The following is a 21,074-nucleotide window of genomic DNA, read 5'->3' on the forward strand; positions in this document are numbered from 1 at the left end:
GAGTCTTAAAGACAGCAGGAGAGGACTCTGCAAAGCTGCTGTCATCTCTGAAAGGTCACCATGAACACAGAGTCCTCAACAACCAGAAGGGACAAGCTTACTGCCTCACTTATTGCCAGAAATGAAAGCTGGAAGATGCAGGAAACTACAAGCTGGTCTTCCTCAACTCAACTCCTGGGAAATTTATGAAAAAAGATTCCAATGGAAACCACTTCCAAAGTAACAAATGTACTCTGGAAATAGCCAGCTTGGATTTGCCATGAGGAAAATAGTTTGCCTGGTTTGTGTCAGCAAGCTCAGAAGACAACAAAATCAAAGTGCTTGATAACGCTGGATGGTGGAGCTGCCACTGAGAATAAGCCTGACAAGCTGGAGAAATGCACCAAAGACTTCATGAAATTCAACCAAGGCAGAAACCACAGCCCTGCACCTGACATAAGGCAACTCCAGGCACTGGCACAGGCTGCAGAACAACTGGCTAACACCACCTCTGCAGAAAAAGACACAGAGACCCTACTGGACCCCAAGTTGGAGAGAAGTGAGTGCCAGACTTGTGGCAAACGCTAACCAAATATTGGGCTGCATGAGCGAGGCAGTAGCTTGAGAGAAGTAATTATTCCCTACGCTCAGCACTGAGGCAGACTCAATGGGAACACTACACCTGGTTTTCAGGCCCTTCCCTACTCCCACATAGAGGAGACGAGCCTGGAGGAAGGCCACCAAGATGGTGGACACAACGCCCAAAGGGGCCGAGAGGGGCAGCCATGTTTCACCTGCAGAACAGAAGGCTACAGGGAGCTGGGAGAGGCCCAACCTGATAGCAGCCCTCTGCTACCTAAAGGTGAAGGGAACAGATAAGAGCTGGCCAGACTTTTCTCATCATTACAGAGCAAGGAGGAAGGAGGCACAGCTGACAACTGGCACATAAAGATATGAGCAGCCACACCAGGTAAGACCAGAAGTCCCTCTGGCACAGCATCCAGAAGGGGCACGGCACTTGAAGAGGCAAGAACATGAGGTTACTAATCCCAAACAGTTTATTGGAACTACCTGAGCAGGAGGTGGAGGTTTTACAGCGAAAACATTTCTCACGAACCCCGCTGGTTGTTGTTGACCTGCAGAACTTGAGCAATCCAACGTCCTGTGGTGAGGCATTTCACAGCCTCTTGCACTGTGTGAAGAAACACTTCTGGGTTTTGACTTGTCATCTGCTAGGCTCATTTGAAACCCTTTTATTCTTGTTTTGGAAGAAAAAATGAGCTTTCACTGTCTCCTCACCTCACATATTGTCGTTTGAGATTGAAGAGGCCCTTCATTCTTTGAATACAGCCATTCTGTATCTCTAATCACCCTTGGCCTTCTGTGGACATTTTCCAGCCCTTTTTCAAGATGAAACAGGGGAGAAAACCAGGCTAATTCAGGAGAAGATGAAACTGGATTTTTACTGTTACACAATGAGGGCCTCCGTTCTTCTCTTTCCCAACACTTGTCTCTTTATCAGTATTACCCTGAGTGTTCCCAGAAAGCATTCAGTGTAACCCCAAGATTTCCCTAAGGATAACGATCACTTCAGTCAGGTATTTCACACGTGAGACCAGGACTCTTTCCTTCCACAATCACTGACTGTATTGTGCTACACTTACCTACACTGAATTTCACCTACAATTTTAATGCCCCTTAAATCTCTTGTTGGTCTTCTACAGTGCTTCACACTTGAAGTAAGTCTGTAATACATTCATTACTTCAGTATCATCAAGGAAACAAGATCATCTCAGTACTCATTCACTCCTCCTAGCTGGTCAAAAAGCTGAGTATCAGCAGTACTGGCAGAGACCCTTGCCAACTGCTCACGTTAACCTTCTTCCATACAGAGACTGGATAGAGAACCTTGATCTTTAGCTCTTATTTTTCCCCCAGTTACCTACCCACGTAAGAACTTTCCTCTTCTTTCCTTCAAGAGTTCCTGGTAAGGGGTAATTCCAAAAAGCAATCAGTAATACTAACAGATTAACCAAGTATCATTGCCCTACCCCCCTTAAAATAAATAAATAAAGTCACTGAAGTCCAGTGTCTCTGGATGGCCCAACTCTCCTTGGGAAGCCCTATTAAATAATGTACTTCATTACATATTTGATTAGGCAGGATAGTGTATGTGCATCAATAAACCATTGGTTGTAAAGGGAAATCAATTACATGTGCTGAGCACCTCACCAGAATTTTACTTAAGGAAGCAGCAGCTTCAAACAAATGTTTCTATCTCTTCCTTCATAGCTATCCTAAAAAAAAAAATTATCTTCAGACTACTTCAAGAAAAAGTGTATTTACCAGCATTTACCACAATTGCCAGAAAAAAATCCAGAAGAAAAATTTCCAGAATTTCCAGAAAACTATGGACATGCGAAGAAAGGATTCTCCCCAGGGGAAATGAGCTTATTTACAGAAACTGGTACATCCTGCATTTCTGTTCCTTTAGAATGTAGGATGTTGAACCAAAGCATAATGTTACTGCATGAAATGTCAAATACCAGCCTGATGTTGCCCACAAGTTTTCCCAGCTGGCTTACATTAATACTGAAAGATTAAATTGCACACGTTTCTTTCACAGCTAATGTTTTGTTAAAAACCTAAGTTAGAGCAAAAACGAGTCTTTATCATCCCACAAGTCTTAAGCCTTACAGCAGCCCTTTGGCACACCAGTTCCCAAACTGATCTGGTCCCACCCCAAAATACAAACAAGATTCCTTCTTCACTTATGCACATTCAAGCCTGAAGAGCTCCAAATAAAAGTGGAAAGTAAAGCTCAACCAACCCGTATCTGACCACAACATTAAAAAATATTTCTATTCCACAGTGATTGCATATAGGAAACTACTTAAATCGCAGCAAAAAAAAAAAAAAAAACACTCTGTATAGCTACCATGCACCTATTGGAAATTACAGAGCAAGAGTGATACTTCAAAAAAAAAAAGTAATCAAAAAAGAGCATAGACAAACATAATTTACATAGGTCTAAAGTTTTGTAAAAGAACAGCCAGTTTTCCCCTGGATTTGGTGGAAAGAAGTTAATCAGGTGCAACTTGACCACTGTATCCACTCACAGGCAGGGAACTGATAACTATAAATTCTGACTTTATAGAAATCTGTACGAATCATCCTTCCTTACCATTACAGTCTCAGAGCTGAATGTAGATATAACTCCTTGCCATGAAGTGTCCAGCTGTTTAAAGACAAATATCTATATTGCATATCTTTTCGAGTGAACCCAGTCTTGGGCATGAGGGAATTCAAAATGGATTTTTAATTTTTATCAGGTACATGAAGTCAGTTAATTAGCAGGAGCAGGAATAAAAATATTTAAGAAAAAGAAAAAAAGAGTCCTACCAGATTAGGTGGGGGAAACCATTACAGAACTGTGCTCTCCTTTCAAGGGAGAGGAAAAATTATGTGCTTCCTCTCACTTGTCTTATCTCACGAGGCCTGCAAAGCATCAGAGAGTTGTACAAATCTACACATTTCCAAGTTAATCCAATATAAGTCTTTCTGAGGTATGAAAAAGCTTTTTCCAATACTACGTATTGTGCCCTTATACGACATTAAGCTTAGCCATAGATAGGTACGGAAGAGAAAGGAAGAGTGATGAAGCTCTCAAACCACAAAAACAAACAAACCACAGAAGCAAAAAGAACTTAGTCCTACTTTATGCAAGGGGAAGAGGAAGCATGAGAATATAGAAAGAAAGAAACATCTCCTAAATAGTTTGAAAATAGACGGCATCGTAAGAAAAGGTAAACTGAGCAAGAGAACACCTTTGAGCATTAAGTTGCATCGTTGAGACCCAAGTAGATCACCATGCTTACCCTCAACAGAAAAAGTCCAGGACAACTATTACAAATGATGCCAGGTGAAAAATGACACTGCAATAAACTGTTACAATTTACCCCACAAGCCAACAACGAATCAGTATTTCTATGCAGAATTACTGAAATCCTGAACGTTTACATTTCTTCCTCTAACTCTTGGATTATTTCAGAGCTGAGATGGCATCACTATTTCTCACTGAACTCATCCAAAATGTAAATTATATCATCACTTATTCACAGAATGAATTCTTCTGATTCACGGCTCTTATCAGTCCCTTGTAGTAATATTTTTTTCCTTGTTCTAGGCAAAATTGGAAAAGGAAGAGAAAATTAAAAGAAAGGAGAAGTAGTGTATATCCAAAAGGAGAGGCTTAGAATAATGGTTAGATTTATGTTTAATTAGATACAAGCATGAATATGAATCCTTGAAGAGACAGATCAAAACAGAAAAAATAATTGCATAAGCCTAAATGCAGTTGTAGATCACTTGGATTTTTTTAAAAAGTATTAATTTTTTAAAGCAGTTTAAGCTTCCAGCAACTTAGCCAAGTGTTTTACAAAGCCTCTATGTGGGCATACAAAAGTGGCTCACATCCTCACGTGAGCAGGTTGATGGCCATTTCAGAGCCACACTAGGGGCATCACAGACCGGTCACTGTGATGACACATGTTGACAGCCACCACCTTGGCCTCACACCTCGTTTAGATCCTTCATTCTCCAAATACTTCCTTGTTTCAATCACAGTATCACCTCTTTAAATGAAAGCAGTTGTTGCCATCCTCCTATGTGCATGCACCACTGTGCTACTGGCTGAAGCCTTGAGGCTAGGGATCCTATTTCTGCTCCGATTGCTCCCAAAATAACCAGTTCCAGCTAAAGTGACAGCACTGCACCTAACCCATAATTAAGGATTATTGGTTCAGTAGATCTGTAGCAGGAAATATGAACGACCAAAGTTCTCCATAGGTTATCTGTATTATTACAGTTCTCGTTGCAGCGTACAACCCAAAGCAATCCACAGAAGGCTCGAAACCAAAACTGAAGTAGATCAAGAGCAGACTATGAATCGGTTAAGTTATCGGGTACCATCATAAAGATAACCTGACAATCTAACCCTGCTTTATTTAAACGAGCAATAACGTAAATCAGATTGGATTAGGTAAGCATCAATACAGCAGATTTCATATTTTGTGTCAGGAAATACAGCCTGAAGTTGTGCTACGTGGAAGTAAACTATGGGAGGCCAAGCACACCGTGATGGCAGCTTCTTAAGGTCACAGACTGATGGCACCGGGTGGTCCATGACATCCCATAAGAGCTCCACTCCTACCACCGTACATTTTCCTCTTACTACGACAGCTTCAAACATTTGCTAGCTCATCTTTACTACTGTTTTCCAGCGTCTGAAAGCGTTCACTGCTCAAAGACCCACGGATTTCACAGATATTCTTGCTTTACATCAACATTTGAAGACCCCAACATGTTAGCTACCATGCAGACATTATTTCTGCATCTACAACTTACACAAACAAAACTCGTAAGATCACAGGGCACTGTCCTGTGAAAACACTACAAATCAAGTACGTGGCAACTGTGAACTGTGAATCAGATTAGAATTCACATTGACGATACTAACAGGCCTTCTGCAAAATGTTTGTGAGGATTTTCCTTGAAGTATTATCAGCACACTATTGTGCCTCCAGGAAAAAAAATCAAGCAACACTCCTAGCTGATGGCCTTGACTGCTACTTACTGCCTTTCATACAGTTTTTTTCCTTCATTAATCACTTGCAAATGTAGTTTATAAGCTGAGAGCAGGGGTGGAAGAGAGACCAATTCCCACAGGAGCCAACTCCTACTTCAGCTGCCTTCCGATGCTGAACTTCCCCTGAAGTCCCAGAGTTTCAGACTTCCCATCGACCAGAGGCACGTGGAGCCAAGTGCAGGAGGACAGCACACAGAAGATGTCACGCTTGTTTGCTGGCATGCTCCTGGTGTGTTGAAACAGGAAGTGCATTATTCAGCAACATACTAATGCTTGGTATGGACGTCTAAGGCACGCTACGTGAGTCAGAGCACCCAGCCTGAAGACTGATTCAGTGCGAGATACGAGCGTTCACGCCGAGCTAGTACAGAGGTGACTTACTGCTACAGCCAGCTTCAGCCTCCCACCTGACAAGTGTTCACTTTTTTATGCACCGCTATATTAAAAGGGCACCGGGTGTTGGAGTTGTATTGCTTCTGTCCTCTTGTTCCACCTATACAACTCTCCCTGAACAGCTTCTGCTGTTGTGCGTTTAAAGCTTCAGTATTACGAGCTGTTGAATACTTCTGTCAAAGTACAAAGCCACGCTTAAAAAACAACAAATTCCAGTCAAGCTGATGAAGGCAGGGAAAAATGTAGCACGACTGATTACGCAAAAAGGAATCTTGCACCTTTTCTCTGCTCCAGCAGGAAAAGAGGTTGACCCAAACAGCTTGCCAGTCTTCACTACTGACTTAGATGATGGTTCTGAGTACACCTTCAAAATACAAAACTTGAAGAAGTTAATAGGTTAGATGGTCGTGCTGCCATTCAGAGGGACCTCAACAGGTCCTGGGGGAACTGAGCAAACAAGAACATCACGAGCTTGAGGGAAATGTCAAATCCTGCACTTTGGGAAGGAACAACCACATGTTGGTTAAACAGGTTGGAAAGCAGCTTGGCAGAACAGAACCTGGGGGTCCTGGGGGGCAAGTTGACCATGGGACAGCAGTGAATCCTTGCAGCAAGAGCACCCAGGTTGTGTTAGGCAGACTGTGGCCAGCAGGCCATTGAGGAAGCTGCTCAGCACAAGTGCAACTCCTCCTGAGTGCCATGCCCAGTTCTGGGCCTCCAGCACAGACATGGACACACTGCAGGGAGCACAGCAACAGCCCACCGAGATCGCTAGGAGGTTGTTTAGCCTTGAGAAGAAAAGGCTCAGTGGGGAATCTTATCTGTGTGTATAAATACCTGATGGGGAAAGAAGGCAGAGCCTGACTACTCTCAGCAGTGAGCAACGAAGGGACAAGAGGTAACGGGCACAAACTGGAATACAGAAAGATGCCATGCGAACAAAGGTTTTTGGTTTTAATCCATAACAGGGTCAAACGTTGGAACAGGTTTGCCCAAAGAAGCTGCAGTATCCACCTTGGAGATATCCAAGGCCACACTGGACACGGTCCCGAGTGACCCGTTCCAGCTGAGCCTGCCACATGCAGAGGATGCTGGAGTCACCTCTCCAAAGACCCTTTCCAACCACAGTTACTCTGCAAGTCTGTGAACTCGGGACAGAAACAGCACGTGCTTCATAATCCTGTTCTGCTCTCTGTCCCCCTATTTAGCGATCAGGTAAACCTGGTATTTCCAGGAGAAATTCACATCTGATTAAGTCTGCTGCCAGAATTCCCCTGCCACAGCTGCCAACAAAAGAACCCCATCAGCTGCACTGAGATGATGCTCAAGTATTCTGCGCTTCCACAGCTCTCAATTTGATCCGTCTTTTTCTTGAAGCAGTTAAAGCAGTTACAGCACAGCTAACCCTAAACTGCTGCCAACGAACAGCCCAGATTTAAAAAAAAATGACACATGATCATCTTTTTCTTTCAGGTCTTCCACAGTGCACTTTTGGGGTCTTATTGCACTCCATTTGCTGGTTCGGTTTAACAATTATTCACGCTTGTTAAGGATACGGGTGCATTATCTGGTTTCCTGTCATCACTTGGTTATTAGTGTTCCAGCAAAGAACTACGGTAACAGTGTTTGCATTCATTCCTTTTTTAAATTGCCAGCTTTCACGTTATATCCTCTCAGAGGAGGCCAGCACAGCTCTCTAGGAGCAGGCTCCCCCTCCCAATGCCACAGCACTTTGAAGGAAGAATAGCTGGCAACCTCCTTGTCCTTGACAAGGGAGGAGAGACGTGGGGGAAATATTCAAACATTATTTTGTACAGTTAAATAGCTTGCCTGGATTCATCTGAAGAAGTCAATTTACTTCTCCTGAGCTGAACCGCTGAAGAACAGCTGAAGCGTTTCCACTTCTGCAGCAACCACAATTTAGCTATGGCAAAGGGATTTCCCTTTGCAGTTTTAAGCACTCTTTCACATGAAAGGCACTCTGGAGAACGTACTGTAAATGCAGAGCTATTACACAACCATCATCTAGCGATGCTGGCATGAGGAAGCTAGAGGGAGGAAACAGGAAAGATATAAATACAAGTCTACAATCTTTCATATTTCACTTACATCAGGGAAAATCACCAGCCTCCAAAGCTCCAAGAAAAATATCTGAGCCACTGTGTTGGTGACCGTAATTAAAAAAAAAAAAAAAAAAGATCCGTATTCATTTCACATAACTGGAAATAAAAATTCACAGAGGCTCGGTCCTACACAAACTTTTAGGCACCTACCTCCTACCGAACAAAATGGAATCTGGAATCAACGTACTTCAGTAGACTTCAGCCTTTAACGCTCATTTCTCCTTGCTGCTTTTTCACCTCCACCACTAAAACGCTTTGATACATGACTCACAGTTAACAACACTTAAGAGGATACGTTCAAGGGATTTCAGCAGACACTATTCTTGCAGATTTCTTTAAAAACAATGAAAAATGCTACTAAAGATTACAGAAACAACCCAGAAGTGGAATGGGTGCTGGGAAGAATCAACAAACATCAGCTGTCCTAGGAAATAGAAGAGTTTCAGTGCAAGGGTGTCTCACCCTTCTACTATTTAGCCTCCCAACATTACAAACAACATTCCATTCTCTGATGTATATTTTTGTTAAGATTTTTTTCGGGGGGAAAGCATGCTTGGGGAAACGTAAGAATTAGTCCAAAATATTAGCCAGCTTTTAAATGGCTGGCACCTTGACAACTCATCTTAAGTCATAACCAAGAAAACAAGAACTCGCTGATCCTCACTGCCAGCAATTTTTCAGGAATGTAACAAGAAAAGCTGTGATAACAACTGGACGCGGCCATGAAATGATCGTCTTAACTTTAAAGGCCTTCACATTGTTCTGGCCATGGAAGGTGCTAGAGTGGTCTCTAAACCTAATTTAAATTTTTAAGTCTGACAGCGTCAGCTTTAAAGAATATCATCATGACAGAAAGAAGCCTTCGTGCGTGGAAATGGGAATCGAGATTTTGTCGTTGTCCTGCTTCTTGGAACTAAGTAGAAAGCCAGGAGGGTGGAGAACGAGGACATGCACAGGAAGAACATAGCTAAAAAGCCTGCAAAACAAACACTGCAGAAAGCACACAGCACTTACTGTGTGAAAGTGCAGCATGAGCTCAGCATAACAAAGTTTAGTCTGCAAAGCACCTTCTATGCATGGAAAAGAAAGGAAAAAAAAAAAAAAGAAAACACATTGATACGCCAACCTGGGAGATGCTTAAATAAGCATTTTGCAGCACAGAGCCTTCTCCTAGCTCCCTCCCACAGCCGGAGCTATTAATTGGGTAGACCTCCGGTACAGCCGACACCAGACTTCAAACAAAGGTTTCCATTGATTCCTACGAGCATCTTCCTTCCACTTCAACAGTTCTGGGAGGCGATGACCTTAGCGCTCAGCACCCAGTCCTTCCTTCGCCTCCCAATACCTGGGGGGGAGCAGCCAGGGGAACCCACCGGCCCTCGGAGGTTGCTCAGCACCCTTCAGGGCACCCTCCGAGCTCTCAGATCCTCGCTCGCTGGGCTCAGCCGCCTCGCCAGGCCTGCAGCACGTCCGTCCCTTTTTGTCTTTCAGCTCATCCCCACCTTCGGGGAGCCAAGGAAGGATCCATCTTCCCCCCCCCAATCCCAAACCCAACCCCAACCCCAACCCCACAGCAGCACGCCCCCTCCCACCCTCCCTCCCTCCATCCATCCCCATCCCCAGCAGCCTCCCCAGCCCAACCGCACCCCCCTTCAACCCCAAAAACAACCCCACAGCGCCCAAATTTCCCCCCCCACAGCCCCCAACCGGCGCCCATTTTGTCACTCGGGGGGGGGGACGGGGACGGGACAGCGGGGGAGGATGGGGACAAGGAGGGGGGGCACGGAGGAGGATGGGGACAACGGGGGGGACACCGAGGGACCTCCCCCGTCCCTTGGGAGCTGTCGGGGAGGGCTGAATATTCCGGGCACGTCCCTCAGCCCCGCCGCAGGGGGAGGGGACGGGGAGAAGCGGCGGTGGCAGCGAGCTGGAGGCCGAAGGAGGAGGCTGGGGGCGAGGCTGGGGTTGAGGTTGGAGCCTCCCAAGCTCTGTGAGGAGATGTGGGGGGGTGGGTTGGGGGTGGGGGGGGGCACCTCCGCCTCCTCACCGCCGCTCACAGCCGGGCGAGCTTCGCCTTCTACCGTGTTAACGAAGGTAAAGGAGGAGGAAATAAAGGGAGGGGGGGGGGAGGCCGGCCACCCACCTTGAGAGTGGGGTACTCCTGCACCTTCAAAGTCATTGAGAGCTGAGCAGCTGATTCCTGCACCGCCATCTTGGAGCAGGCAGCAGCCGCCCCCCCCTCAGCCGCCTCCTCCGCCTCCTCCTCCTCCCGCCCGCCTCCCCCCGGCGCGCGGCGCATGCCGGGTAACAGCGGCCCCCTCCCGCGCGGGAGGGACGAACCAATGGCGTTCCCCCCCCCCCCCGTCTCCCTCCTCCCCCCGCCATGGAGGTGGTACGCTCCACGGGGAGGAGGGGGGAGAGAGGAGGCGGGGTGGGGAGAGCCAATGGGGGCGGGGCTCTCAGGCGCGCCTTGGCGCCGCCTCCCGGGATGTGAAAGCGCGGCTGGTTGGGTGGCGCGGTGGGAGGGGGCGGGGCCGCGCGGAAACGCGGACAAATCAAATGTCGGAGATGAGGGTTACGGCACTAGGATGGGCGGGGTTTTTCGGGGTGACGGACAGCGCGCTGCCCAATCGCAACGGGCGGTGCGCACTCGCCGCCCAATCAGAATAAGCCGTGGAGCGGGGTGGGCGGGGCCTAAAAGTAAATTTTCCTGGTGACTTGAAACGGCCGTTTGGACACCCCCATGAGGTGTCCGGGAAGGGGAGGGGCGGGGCGAAGCGGGGCGGAGCCCTCGACGGACGGGCCGCCCGACCAATGGCGTGGCTCCGTCCTGCTGACGGGCGGGCGCGTGAGCGAATGGGGCGGCGCGGTTGAGGGGAGAGGGCGGGGCGGCGGGCGGCGGCGTGTATATGGGAGGGGATGGAGGGAGGGGGCCGCCCCTGGTCCCGCGGGGAGGAGGGAGCGGGTGAGAGGCGGTGAGGCGGCGGAGGTTTAAATAGCGTGAGTCCCCTTCCCCTCGGCTCCCTCTCCCCGCAGGGCTTCTCCCCTTCCCCGAGCTGCTCGAGACCCCACAGAGCCCCCCGAGCGTGCCCGCGGGCTGAAAAGGGCCCGATCCTGCGGGGCGTCCGGGGAGTAAAGCACCCGGAGTGCCCCTGGTTGGTGTAAAGGGGGAGTAAAGCACCCTATGAGTATCAGTGGTGGGTGTAAAGGGGGAGTAAAGCACCTGGAGTGCCCCTGTTTGGTGTAAAGGGGGAGTAAAGCACCCCCTGAGTGCCGGGGGTTGGTGTAAAGGGGGAGTAACTCACCATATGAGTATCAGTGGTTGGTGTAAATGGGGAGTAAAGCACACGGAGTGCCCCTGGTTGGTGTAAAGGGGGAGTAAAGCACCTCATGAGTACTCGGGGTTGGTGTAAAGGGGGAGTAAAGCACCCTATGAGTATCAGTGGTTGGTGTAAAAGGGGAGTAGAGCACCCCCTGAGTACCGGTGGTTGGTGTAAAGGAGGAGTTATGCCCCCCTGGAGTCCCCGTGGTTGGTGTAATGTGTGGTGTTATAGGGGAAACGCGTGGCGGTGTGCTCTCAGTGTCCCACGGGGAGCTGCTCGTATGAGGAATAATAATAATAATAAAAAAATAAATAAATGTGAAGTTGCTGGTGGGAAACTGCACGGGAAGCGCTAAGTGCTCGCTTTGGCTCTTTGCAGAGATGTTTCAGGTCGCATCTTTTTGGGGTTCAGGGCCCTAAGGAGCCCCCCAAGCTGGCTGCAGGTGCAGTCACCGCGGTTCTGTGCTCTCAGAAGTTTCTGGTGATGGGATTTCCAAGGCTGCAGGAAGCTAGGAAAGTGAGCACAAGTGTGTCCAGGAAGATAAAGCACCCTTCTACGATCTGAAAAAGCAAGTTGTTTTTAGTACAGGTTGCTTTTCTAGGGTATTTGGTAACGTTACCTATTACCATAGGCCTGATTGCACCGAGCACATCTATCCCACACAAAGGGCTCGTGGTAAATAAAAGAAAACGTGTGCAGCCGTAGAGCTGGGTGTTAGATCTCTTCAGTTTTTTCCTGCGTACTGTTTGTGTTTACTCTCAGCTGGCCTTCAGGCTCATGCTGCCTGTAATCAGCAAACTTATGCCTAAACGTAATTTGCCAAGCCCGCACCAGGTGTGAAGTCTTGGTTTAAAAGGTGTATCAGTAAAAGCGTTTACCTTACTTACACCTGGGTTTAACATTCATGTCTAGGCACGATCTGGGGGCTGGATTCTGCAAGAGGATTTGTGTAAGGAGGATTTTGCCTCCGCAAAGGCTCTGTGCAGGGAATGGTTCACCTGGGCTCGTGGAGGGGAGGATGGGAAACTTCTCTGTTGTCGCTGTATTTACAGACTTAATTATGGAGCGCTGTGCATTCTTCCTGTTGTTCCTGTCTGCTTTACATGTTCTGTAGGCTAATATTTACAGGGGAATCTGCTGTCTGATACTCCTTGCCATTGATGTTACTGAACAGCTTGAACTAGCATTGAACTCTTCTAGGGCACATGCAGGGACTGAAGGAGTGTGACTTGAGTGTGACTTTTGTGTGGTTCACTGATTTGTTTATATATTTGTCCAAAAATCTTATTTACACAGGTTTTTGAGAAGTAAAATGTTAGTGGTCCTTTTTGATATTTCGCTAACTATTGTGGTGTAACAGGTATTTTGTGGATATAGGTTATGTGCTCGGACTGTACCTGTCTTAACACCGGAAAATTATTGGCGATGGTTTGTCAGATGTTAGTAACCGAAGGTACGGGGCTTACTGGAACAGATGGCCAAGCAACCATCATGTCAGAGAAAACAGCATGTATGCCATGTATTCTTAGTTTAACACAAGAGGGAGCATGTCTAATCTTTAACCTTTAAATATTGCAACTTCAGAGAGGAAGCTTTAATTGTTGAGTGTCAGCTAATTTATGTTCTAGGCTCCGTGTGCAAATATTGATACAACCTATTCATATTGCTGGCATGTTTTCAATTTCAGGTTGTAGCTGTTGATTTGTAATAGGAATGCTGGCCTGCTAAATGTGGAGATGAAAACTACACCGATGATCTTTTGCACTTGTTAAAATCTGTAGATTTCTGCTGAATTGAGCAAAATATTTATGGTTATTGTTATTCAGGGGTATGGTTATTCATATACGGAGGTTGTACTTTGTTCTTTCATATTAGGTTAATAAATGTCTTTTGCTTAACCTACCTTACGAAGTTATAAAGCCCAGGTTTAATTTAATTTAGTTTAATTACCAGTGCAACTTTGCTTTTACAGTTCTTGTGAATTCTACTGGTCCACTCTTAAATAGGAAAGAGAAATTTGGATTTAGTAAAGGATTGTGTAAGATAACTTATTTTTTTTCTATGTCCCCTAGTGGTGTAAACAGAATCAAAATCAGCTTCCATTTTGTATTTATTGTCATTGTCCAGTTGAATCATGACTTAATAATGTTTGTCCTCGTTTAGTATTTTATTAATGTGTATTAGTGATTAGTTACAATTAAGCAGCTTTTGCAGAATCCTCTAAACTTTAAGGAGAGCCGTATGTGTGTGAAGTTATCTTCAGTGTTTCCAGTTGTTTTTTTTTTTTTCCCACTTTGCTCCAGGTTAATGGTGAGAGATAGATCATAGCATCATTCAGGTTGGATGTCTACTGCTAAGCATTTTTTTCAAATTTTTTTTTTTTTTTTTGCAAAACTTTAAATAATTCATATGTTGTTTGGTATAGCAAAGTGGAAACCTGAGTGAATAGTCCTATGGATCGAGATTTACTCCACTTGCCTGTCTTTCCTTGTTGTGGACATCATAGCCCCTGTAGCAGGGTGGCAGAAAGGAATGTGTGCCTCCATCACTTCTCATCGTAGCACATGAGGGTGGCGTAAGCCAGTGGTAGGAAGTTGTGTTGTGCTGGGCTGGGTAGGAGCACGTGTCGCCCCATGGGCATGGAAGAGCTATCTTCCCCTGTTTGGATGGGTGGTGATGGGACTGTCTGTGTTATGTAGAAGCCTTCACTGTATTCTTCTGGTGAGTTATGATATATTGAAGACCTTGCTTTTCATGTCTTTTTTCTTTTGAAGATGGAAGAAATGTGGTGTTTTTTTAAATTGCATCTACTGTACGCAGTATTGTTTATAAGGTGTTAATATCAGGGTAGCTTATGATCAAAATATACATAGCAGCTAATTTGTGTTAGCAAGACAGGAATGTGAGGTGACCTATACTAATCTCAGATACCTTTAAATATTTGGGAATTGTTAAAATTTTTAGGAGATGAATGAGGATTTGGGAAATGTTTGCCTCGAGTATTTTGAGACAAACCCTACTGGGAAAATTGTTGCTTTACTGAGTTATTCACAGCAACAAAGCATTTTAAAGGGATTGCTCTGTGTAAATGGATATTGTTTGATTTTATAGAATAGATGTGAAACAGAACTGTGGCATCAGAAATTCACAGAGAGCAGGGAAACTCCTTTTGATGAGCAAGTGTTGATGCGCTGGGTTTTGTCAGGACCAAATGAGCTGCCTGTTGCTTTAGATACTTCTCAGTCACAAGGGGCAAAACTTGGACTTCGGTTTCTTGCCCAGCAGACATAGGATGTAAAACACTTTTACATAAAATGCACATCTTGACTTTAAATGAAATTACTAATATGGCTGTAGAGTTCTTGTTTTGGTATTGTACCTGTTGAGCTTGTAACTGAGAAGTGTGTTTGGGTTGTGTAAACAGGCGGGAGAAGGTGGTTTTATGTCTGTACCTGACAGGAAATTTTACACCCCTATGGTGTAAAACCCCAGCAGACCCCAAATAAACCCATGGCCAGCAGACCCCACTCCAGTTGCACCAGTGGGTGATGACTGGGAGAGGTGGTGCTGCTGTGGCACCTCTTGAACACCAACATCAAGCACTAACTGGGGGCAACTGTGGGTAGTTTTCTTGAGTCAGAATGATTATAAGGACACTTGTGAGAGCTACCTGGCTATGGGCTCAGCAGTGGGGTCCCAGGACGGGACCTCATTGCCCTCAGGAGCTGGGGCCGGGCGCTCAGCACAGGCCTGGCCTGGGCCGAGTCAGCGGCGTGAGCAGGCCCTGGGCTGCCCCGGGCCGCGCGGTGCCTGCGTCTCTGAGGCATCATGCAAAGCAGCCTCATTGTTAGTTTGCTTCCACAAATTAATAAAATAAAGGGGGGTCAAAATACACAACACAAATCAATTTCTCAAGAAATTTTATTTTAAATAGGGCTCTGTTTGCATTACACCCCCTCGTCGTCCCCCCCAGCAGCATGTGGGACGTGCTGCGGCTGCCAGAGCGCAGCAACTCTCGGACTGGGCTAAATGGGTGGTTTAAAATCCCATGGGGTGGGGGGGCACCTGTGAGCTTTTTTTATTATTATTTTTTAAGCCGGGAGGGATTTCTTTTCACTTTGAGTCACAGCCCGCTGAAAAATGGGGGGGCTTAGAAAGAAAGTGCTGACACAGCCCCAATTCCAGAGCGGTGCCCTCAGTGCTGCCGCAGCAAGTGCCCGGGCAGCGCCGCCTGCTCCCCTGGCCTTGTGCTTCGCCTTCCTTCGTCTGGGTGCATTTTTAACTTTGGGAAAGTTTGCTATTATTTAAAGCCCGGAGCGGGTGGGCAGCGCCGAGGAGCGGGGCTGGAGGAGCATGGACTTGTTCATCTCAGCCTGATCTTGTCAGTAGCAGCAGAGCAGAGGGAGAGAGGGAGAGGAACTCCGGCTGGGGCAGCGCTCCAAAGGTTTGTCTGTTATTTTTATACCGAAATTACGCCTTAGTCGCCAAGTATTCGGCGTGCGGAGCGGTGCTGGCGATCTGTGGCTTCGATACGTGTGTATTTAGCGGCGGGGGTGGTTTGCCAGAGAGAAGATTTGCCTCTGTGTGTGTGTGTGTGCCGGCGAGAGCGAGTGTGTGTTGCGAGCGGGGAAACGCTGAAGAAGAAGAAACCCTGTTGGTTCTCCATGCAAATGACCGCTTTGGTTGTAACAAAAGCCTTGATGTTGGGCTTGGAAAAATGATCTGACAGTGTAACAACCCCAGGCCACTTTCGCCATGTTTTTGTTTATTCATGTTTCATTCCCTTCGCTGTAGCTATCGCCCAGATGTTTCCCATTTTCCCCGTTTTTACACCGTTGAGCCTTTTCGGAGTTAGCAAGGGAAATGTGTGAAAGAATGTTAACAAAACAGCGAGGTGGTGCAGATGTTTATACTTTAGTTCTTGCGCTCGCCGATACTGGCAGAGGGATACCGTGCATATGAAGGAACGTAAGAAAGCATCTGCTTTAACTAGCGAGCTCGTAATTTCCAAATGTGCCCATTGTAACTTGAATTTTCGCATAAACAGCTGAAGTGAGCACGTCCCTGGTGCAGTGTGGCTGGTCCAGATCTCATTTGTTTGCTACTGTTTTTTTTTTTTTTTTGGGGGGGGGGGGGGGGAGGGTGAGGGGGAAGGCGAGTAAGAACAAGGAAAGGAATATCTGTGACACAACATGTATGCTCCTAGATAAACTCCTGCCATCGCGGAGTGCCTCTAAATATTTGAACAGCTTCTGTGAAGTCAAATAAAATTGGTTACCATGAGAAACAAAAAAAAAAAGTCTAATAGAACAGTTGAGCACGCTAATGAAAACCTGAATGTAAAATTGTTTCAGAATCATTCCAGGAATTGAATTAGACAGCAAATCTTTTTAATAACAGTCATAGTAACACATTTAAACATTTTAGCTTCTGAGATCCTGGAAAACAACACACAGGGTACAGAAATAGCAGGGGTGGATGGTTTCTTCTCTTACTGTCGCATAAATTGAAACGTAATTGTCTACTAATGATATTAAAATCAGTCTGTTTTCAGGATTTTATGCTTGTTGAACATATCGAGGCATACACAAATAAAATCTTTAATCTTAAAGGACAATGATTCAATGTCCGGACCCAGTGGTTAAATCAGATGTGGTAACTATGGTGAGAGGTAAAGTTACTTAGCTTCTCACAGCCCATGCATATGTGGATTTCTTTTCGTATAATGGAGATTAAGGAGAAAAGGATTAGAGAATCTAAAGGGAAATTTTGAGCAGGAGACCTGTAGCCTTGCTCTGGGAATTAGCACAGAGGAGGCTTTTAGAACAGAGGCAGGATGGAAGTAAACACTCTCTTGTAATATATATTGATGATAATTCTAGAAAGGAGTCTTTCTGCTTGGGAATATCTACAGCAGCTCACACGTACAGGAATGAAATCAATCCTCTGCATGTGAAAATAATCCTCCCACTCCAACAAAAACAAATAAACAAAACCCAAGCGTGGATCTTTGCATTATACCAAGTGACAGCAAGAAATCAGGTGAAGTCTGATATTCTGAATTAACTCATTTTAGGCTCTTGCAGAATAAAGCAATATTGATTATTTGGACTGCATGGCATTTCTATTTTTCAACATGCATGTCGTGTGTATTTTTCTTTTCTTTTTTTTTTTTTTTTTAAAAGAAGCACTTCAAAATAAGTGGTAATATGGAGTGGAAAATAAAACTAGCTTAATATTTTAGCTAGTAAATATGGGGGGTGTTTGAACTGTAGCCAGAGGGACTTTGACCTTGTTCCTGGTTTTCCTTGAGTTGAGAGGTGCAGTGTTACCCTGGGCTTTTCAGGAAGGAACTTGAGGTTGTGCTGATCAGCTCAGAGGGATATGGGAAGGATTGCCATGCTGGTACGAGTCGTATGGTCTGAGAGAGCCACCAGGGTTACTAATTAGTAAATAGCTATTTGGTATGTTTTGGAAACAGAGCTGTGAGAGGTCAGGGTTAATTTTGAGTACAGAGGGACCATTTCTCACACTGTAAGTGCATGCACTATTACAGTGCAGAGATATCTTGGAGATAAGAGCTATGTTCAGCTTTCTAGTAATAGAGGTTAAAACTTAGCAGGTTTTAGGCAATGTAGTAGAAACATCTTTATTAAAATACTTTAAAGTTTTGAATTTTTCCTCCCAACTAACACAATGCTTAAAAAAAAAAGCAACAAACATCCGTTAGGAGAAAGCCACAGGGGAACTAGGAGTTCAGCACAGTTTATACACTGGATGTTAAAACTTAGGATATTTGTAGATTTGCTAGGGAACTCTTTTAGCCTTTTGTGGGTCATAGTCCTGCACTTTCCTTTCTCAACTGTTGTCAGCGTGTGCTACCAAATAGCTGTTTGGGGGAGTTTTGGGGGTTTGGGGGAGTGCATTCACTATGACAATACAACAGTGTGTGTTCAACCTGGGGATGGAGTGGATGTTTCTGGACTTCAAGCACACTGAGAAGTAATAGGCCCAACCTCTGGTTTACTCACATTCATTGCAAATCTCTTTCACAATAGAAATGACAACTCAGAATGTATTGATTTTTGTTTTTAAATGGTCATTTATTGAAAAGTGTTAAAACCCCACTATTTATATTATGCCTTAATAGGGAGATAGTAATAGAAATCTTTTTCTTTCCCTGTAGACAATATTTTGCTTTTTTTCTTTCGTTGGAGTTGACACTTGAATGGACTTGTACTTTGTTATTATATTAATAACAATTATTATTTCAGCTGAGATTTTTTCATTTATATAAAGACTGTTATTTTATATTGAAACAGAAAGCTTCCATACAGTGGAACAAAAATCAGATATAGCCATTGATACAAGACAATTTCAGTGTTGAACATATTTTCAAATTGTTTTATCATTTTTCTCAGTTAGGATGTACCAAATTTAAGAGAGAGAGTTGATTTTTCAGGTACAGGATGCGGTAAACCCTAACGGGTGGGGTAGGACAGCAGTGAAATCAGTGAAAGTACTGTCTCCCTTGCTTTCCGATCAGGTTAAGTCAATTTACCTTTATCTTTAGAAGGCTTATGAGGCAATTCCATCTTAAAGTACTTGAACATCCATTGATGAAGTTTTGAGACAAGCCATATTTTATTTTAGAGGGCCACACATCACCAGTGGATGGTGGATGCTCCTGTAATGCTTTTATATCTGCAACAAAAGTCATTAAGCACTTAAAAAAAAATAAATCACTAGTGATATTAATAATAAAGTGTTTCCAGGAAAACAAACAAACAAACAAAAAAAAAAAAAACTAGATGAGGACAGAGCTGTTGAGTTATTTCCAGAAGACTGTTGGTAATTTCGAAGTTTTCTTGGTAGCTGAATACCAGGTTAGTATTTTGATAGTCTGTCAATACCCAATATCAATCTCTGTCAAAGTTTAGAATGAGACAAGCTAGTTGACTTGCTCAGCTGTTCTGTTGGGACTCAGCCAGCAGTGTAGTGTAGCAGCATTTTAGGATGTTGGGGGGGGAAAAGGGAACTCTCCGCTTCCCGGTAAAACTATTTACATGAGCATGGGAGAATTTGTGGCCTTCTCAGTTGCATTTGTAGATTGCAAAAATTAACAAAGCGAGATTGAGAATTCCAGCTCAAACAGCAATGTTTGTGCTCGGCCTCCAACAGCTGAATAACTTCACTGAAGTCTTTGGGTCTACAGAAGTGAAAAAGGGTTTTGAGGATGAAATTTTACAGTATTTATGTTGTTCTCCTCGAGTGTGGCCATGGAAATTCTCCAGTGCAATGCAAACTCTTAGCTGTGCAAAGGTCTTTGAGAGATGGTTTTCACTCCATTTGCACTTCATCTAAAGCTCTGTAAATTGGTTTCAGGTGCTGTGTAGGGTGTATGGAACAGCTTAGTGCTCTAAGAGTGTGAAGGGAAGTTTAGAAGGGGTTAGAGTGAACTGCCAGCTTGTACAGGTTATTCCTCACAGTTTGCATTGGTGATTTTCCAAGGACTGATAAATATTATCAGCCTGAGAAGAGTACCTTGCCTGAGAACAGCAGGTAAATATTAAATTTCGATGATAAAATTTAAGAAAGCGTAGTTGGGAATAAAAATTGCATTTCAAAATTCAACAGTTTCCTTCAGGTGTTTCTCCCCTGGAATGATCTGTTGGTATCTTCACCCTTAGTAGCTCTCAGAGTTGGTATTTCACTGCTGAAAATGATCGTTTGCTGCTCTCTGCTTTTGGTGTAGTTGAAATAGCCCCAGACACTTCAAACAACAAAATAAAAGGATATTTTAAAGAGCAAGATTTTGTTCTAAAAACACTTCAGAATCTTAAACAAATTTCTCAAACAGTTTTCCAGTTGACAGGAATGTTTTTTCTTCATTTGGAGAACAAGCCAATATGGCTTAGTTTGTGAAATTTGTTTATACAACGGTATTTTCTGTCTACGCGGTGCCTGGAATATGTCTTAACACATACATAATAGGATAAATAAAAGTTTTTGTATCCAAACAGCTTCTGTTTATCTTTCTGAGGAAGAAGCATGTGTAGGAAGAAGGGATTCTTTCAGCTTTGGGAAACCGAGTGCGTGCTCTATCTGGTAGATTAGGACATTTGTTAGCTTGGTAAATCTTAGAGCCTCAGCTATGTGACAGTTTCCTTTTAAAACAATACAGATTAGGTGTTTTTTTTTTTGTGTGTGTGTGTGTGGAAATCATTCTAACTTTTGCTTTGTTAATGCATTTCTCTGCATTTCTCAGGTAACCACGATGGGTTTTGTGAGGGAAGTTAACCAGTGAGGTTGGTGTGAAGTGGTAGTGCCTGTACAGGTTGGAGCATCTGCCCTGTGTTTTGTAAAGAAGGAATGGCAGTCTGAAAGCTTTTGCATGCCCTTTTTTTTTGGGTAGAGCTGTCCCGATCTTTCTTCATTTTCCTGCTTTGCTTCCCGATACTCCTCCAAGAAGAACATGGCATGACATTTTCTTACATCTTTTCAACTGTCTAACGCGTGGGTATATCCTCTTCTTCTTCTGTACCTTGTTTATGCTGCAGTGTGACAGAGAAGCAGAGGTAGAAGTTGATAATAAATTAATATATTACT

At 44.5% G+C, this 21,074-nt stretch overlaps 2 protein-coding genes across 5 annotated transcripts in view; one reads left to right on the plus strand and one right to left on the minus strand.

The window, feature by feature from the left end:
* Positions 1-10,385, minus strand: part of MAEA (macrophage erythroblast attacher) — a 49,765-nt gene extending 39,380 nt beyond the window's left edge. Inside the window, exon 1 of the mRNA XM_032186811.1 lies at positions 10,286-10,385. Within this exon, the coding sequence (XP_032042702.1) occupies positions 10,286-10,354 (69 nt within the window). The 5' untranslated portion in view covers positions 10,355-10,385. The remainder of the gene's footprint in view (positions 1-10,285) is intronic.
* A 716-nt stretch (positions 10,386-11,101) lies between these two features.
* Positions 11,102-21,074, plus strand: part of CTBP1 (C-terminal binding protein 1) — a 228,587-nt gene continuing 218,614 nt past the window's right edge. Inside the window, exon 1 of one of the 4 annotated variants that reach the window (XM_032187044.1) lies at positions 11,102-11,142. The gene's annotated coding sequence lies outside the window, so the exon portion shown is untranslated. Of the gene's footprint in view, positions 11,143-15,793; positions 15,910-21,074 lie in introns of those variants that run through there. The other 3 variants (XM_032187042.1, XM_032187049.1, XM_032187043.1) reach the window with 3 other exon arrangements.

The sequence above is a fragment of the Aythya fuligula genome, chromosome 4 (genome assembly GCF_009819795.1).
Source record: "Aythya fuligula isolate bAytFul2 chromosome 4, bAytFul2.pri, whole genome shotgun sequence".
NCBI classification, from domain to species: Eukaryota; Metazoa; Chordata; class Aves; order Anseriformes; family Anatidae; genus Aythya; species Aythya fuligula.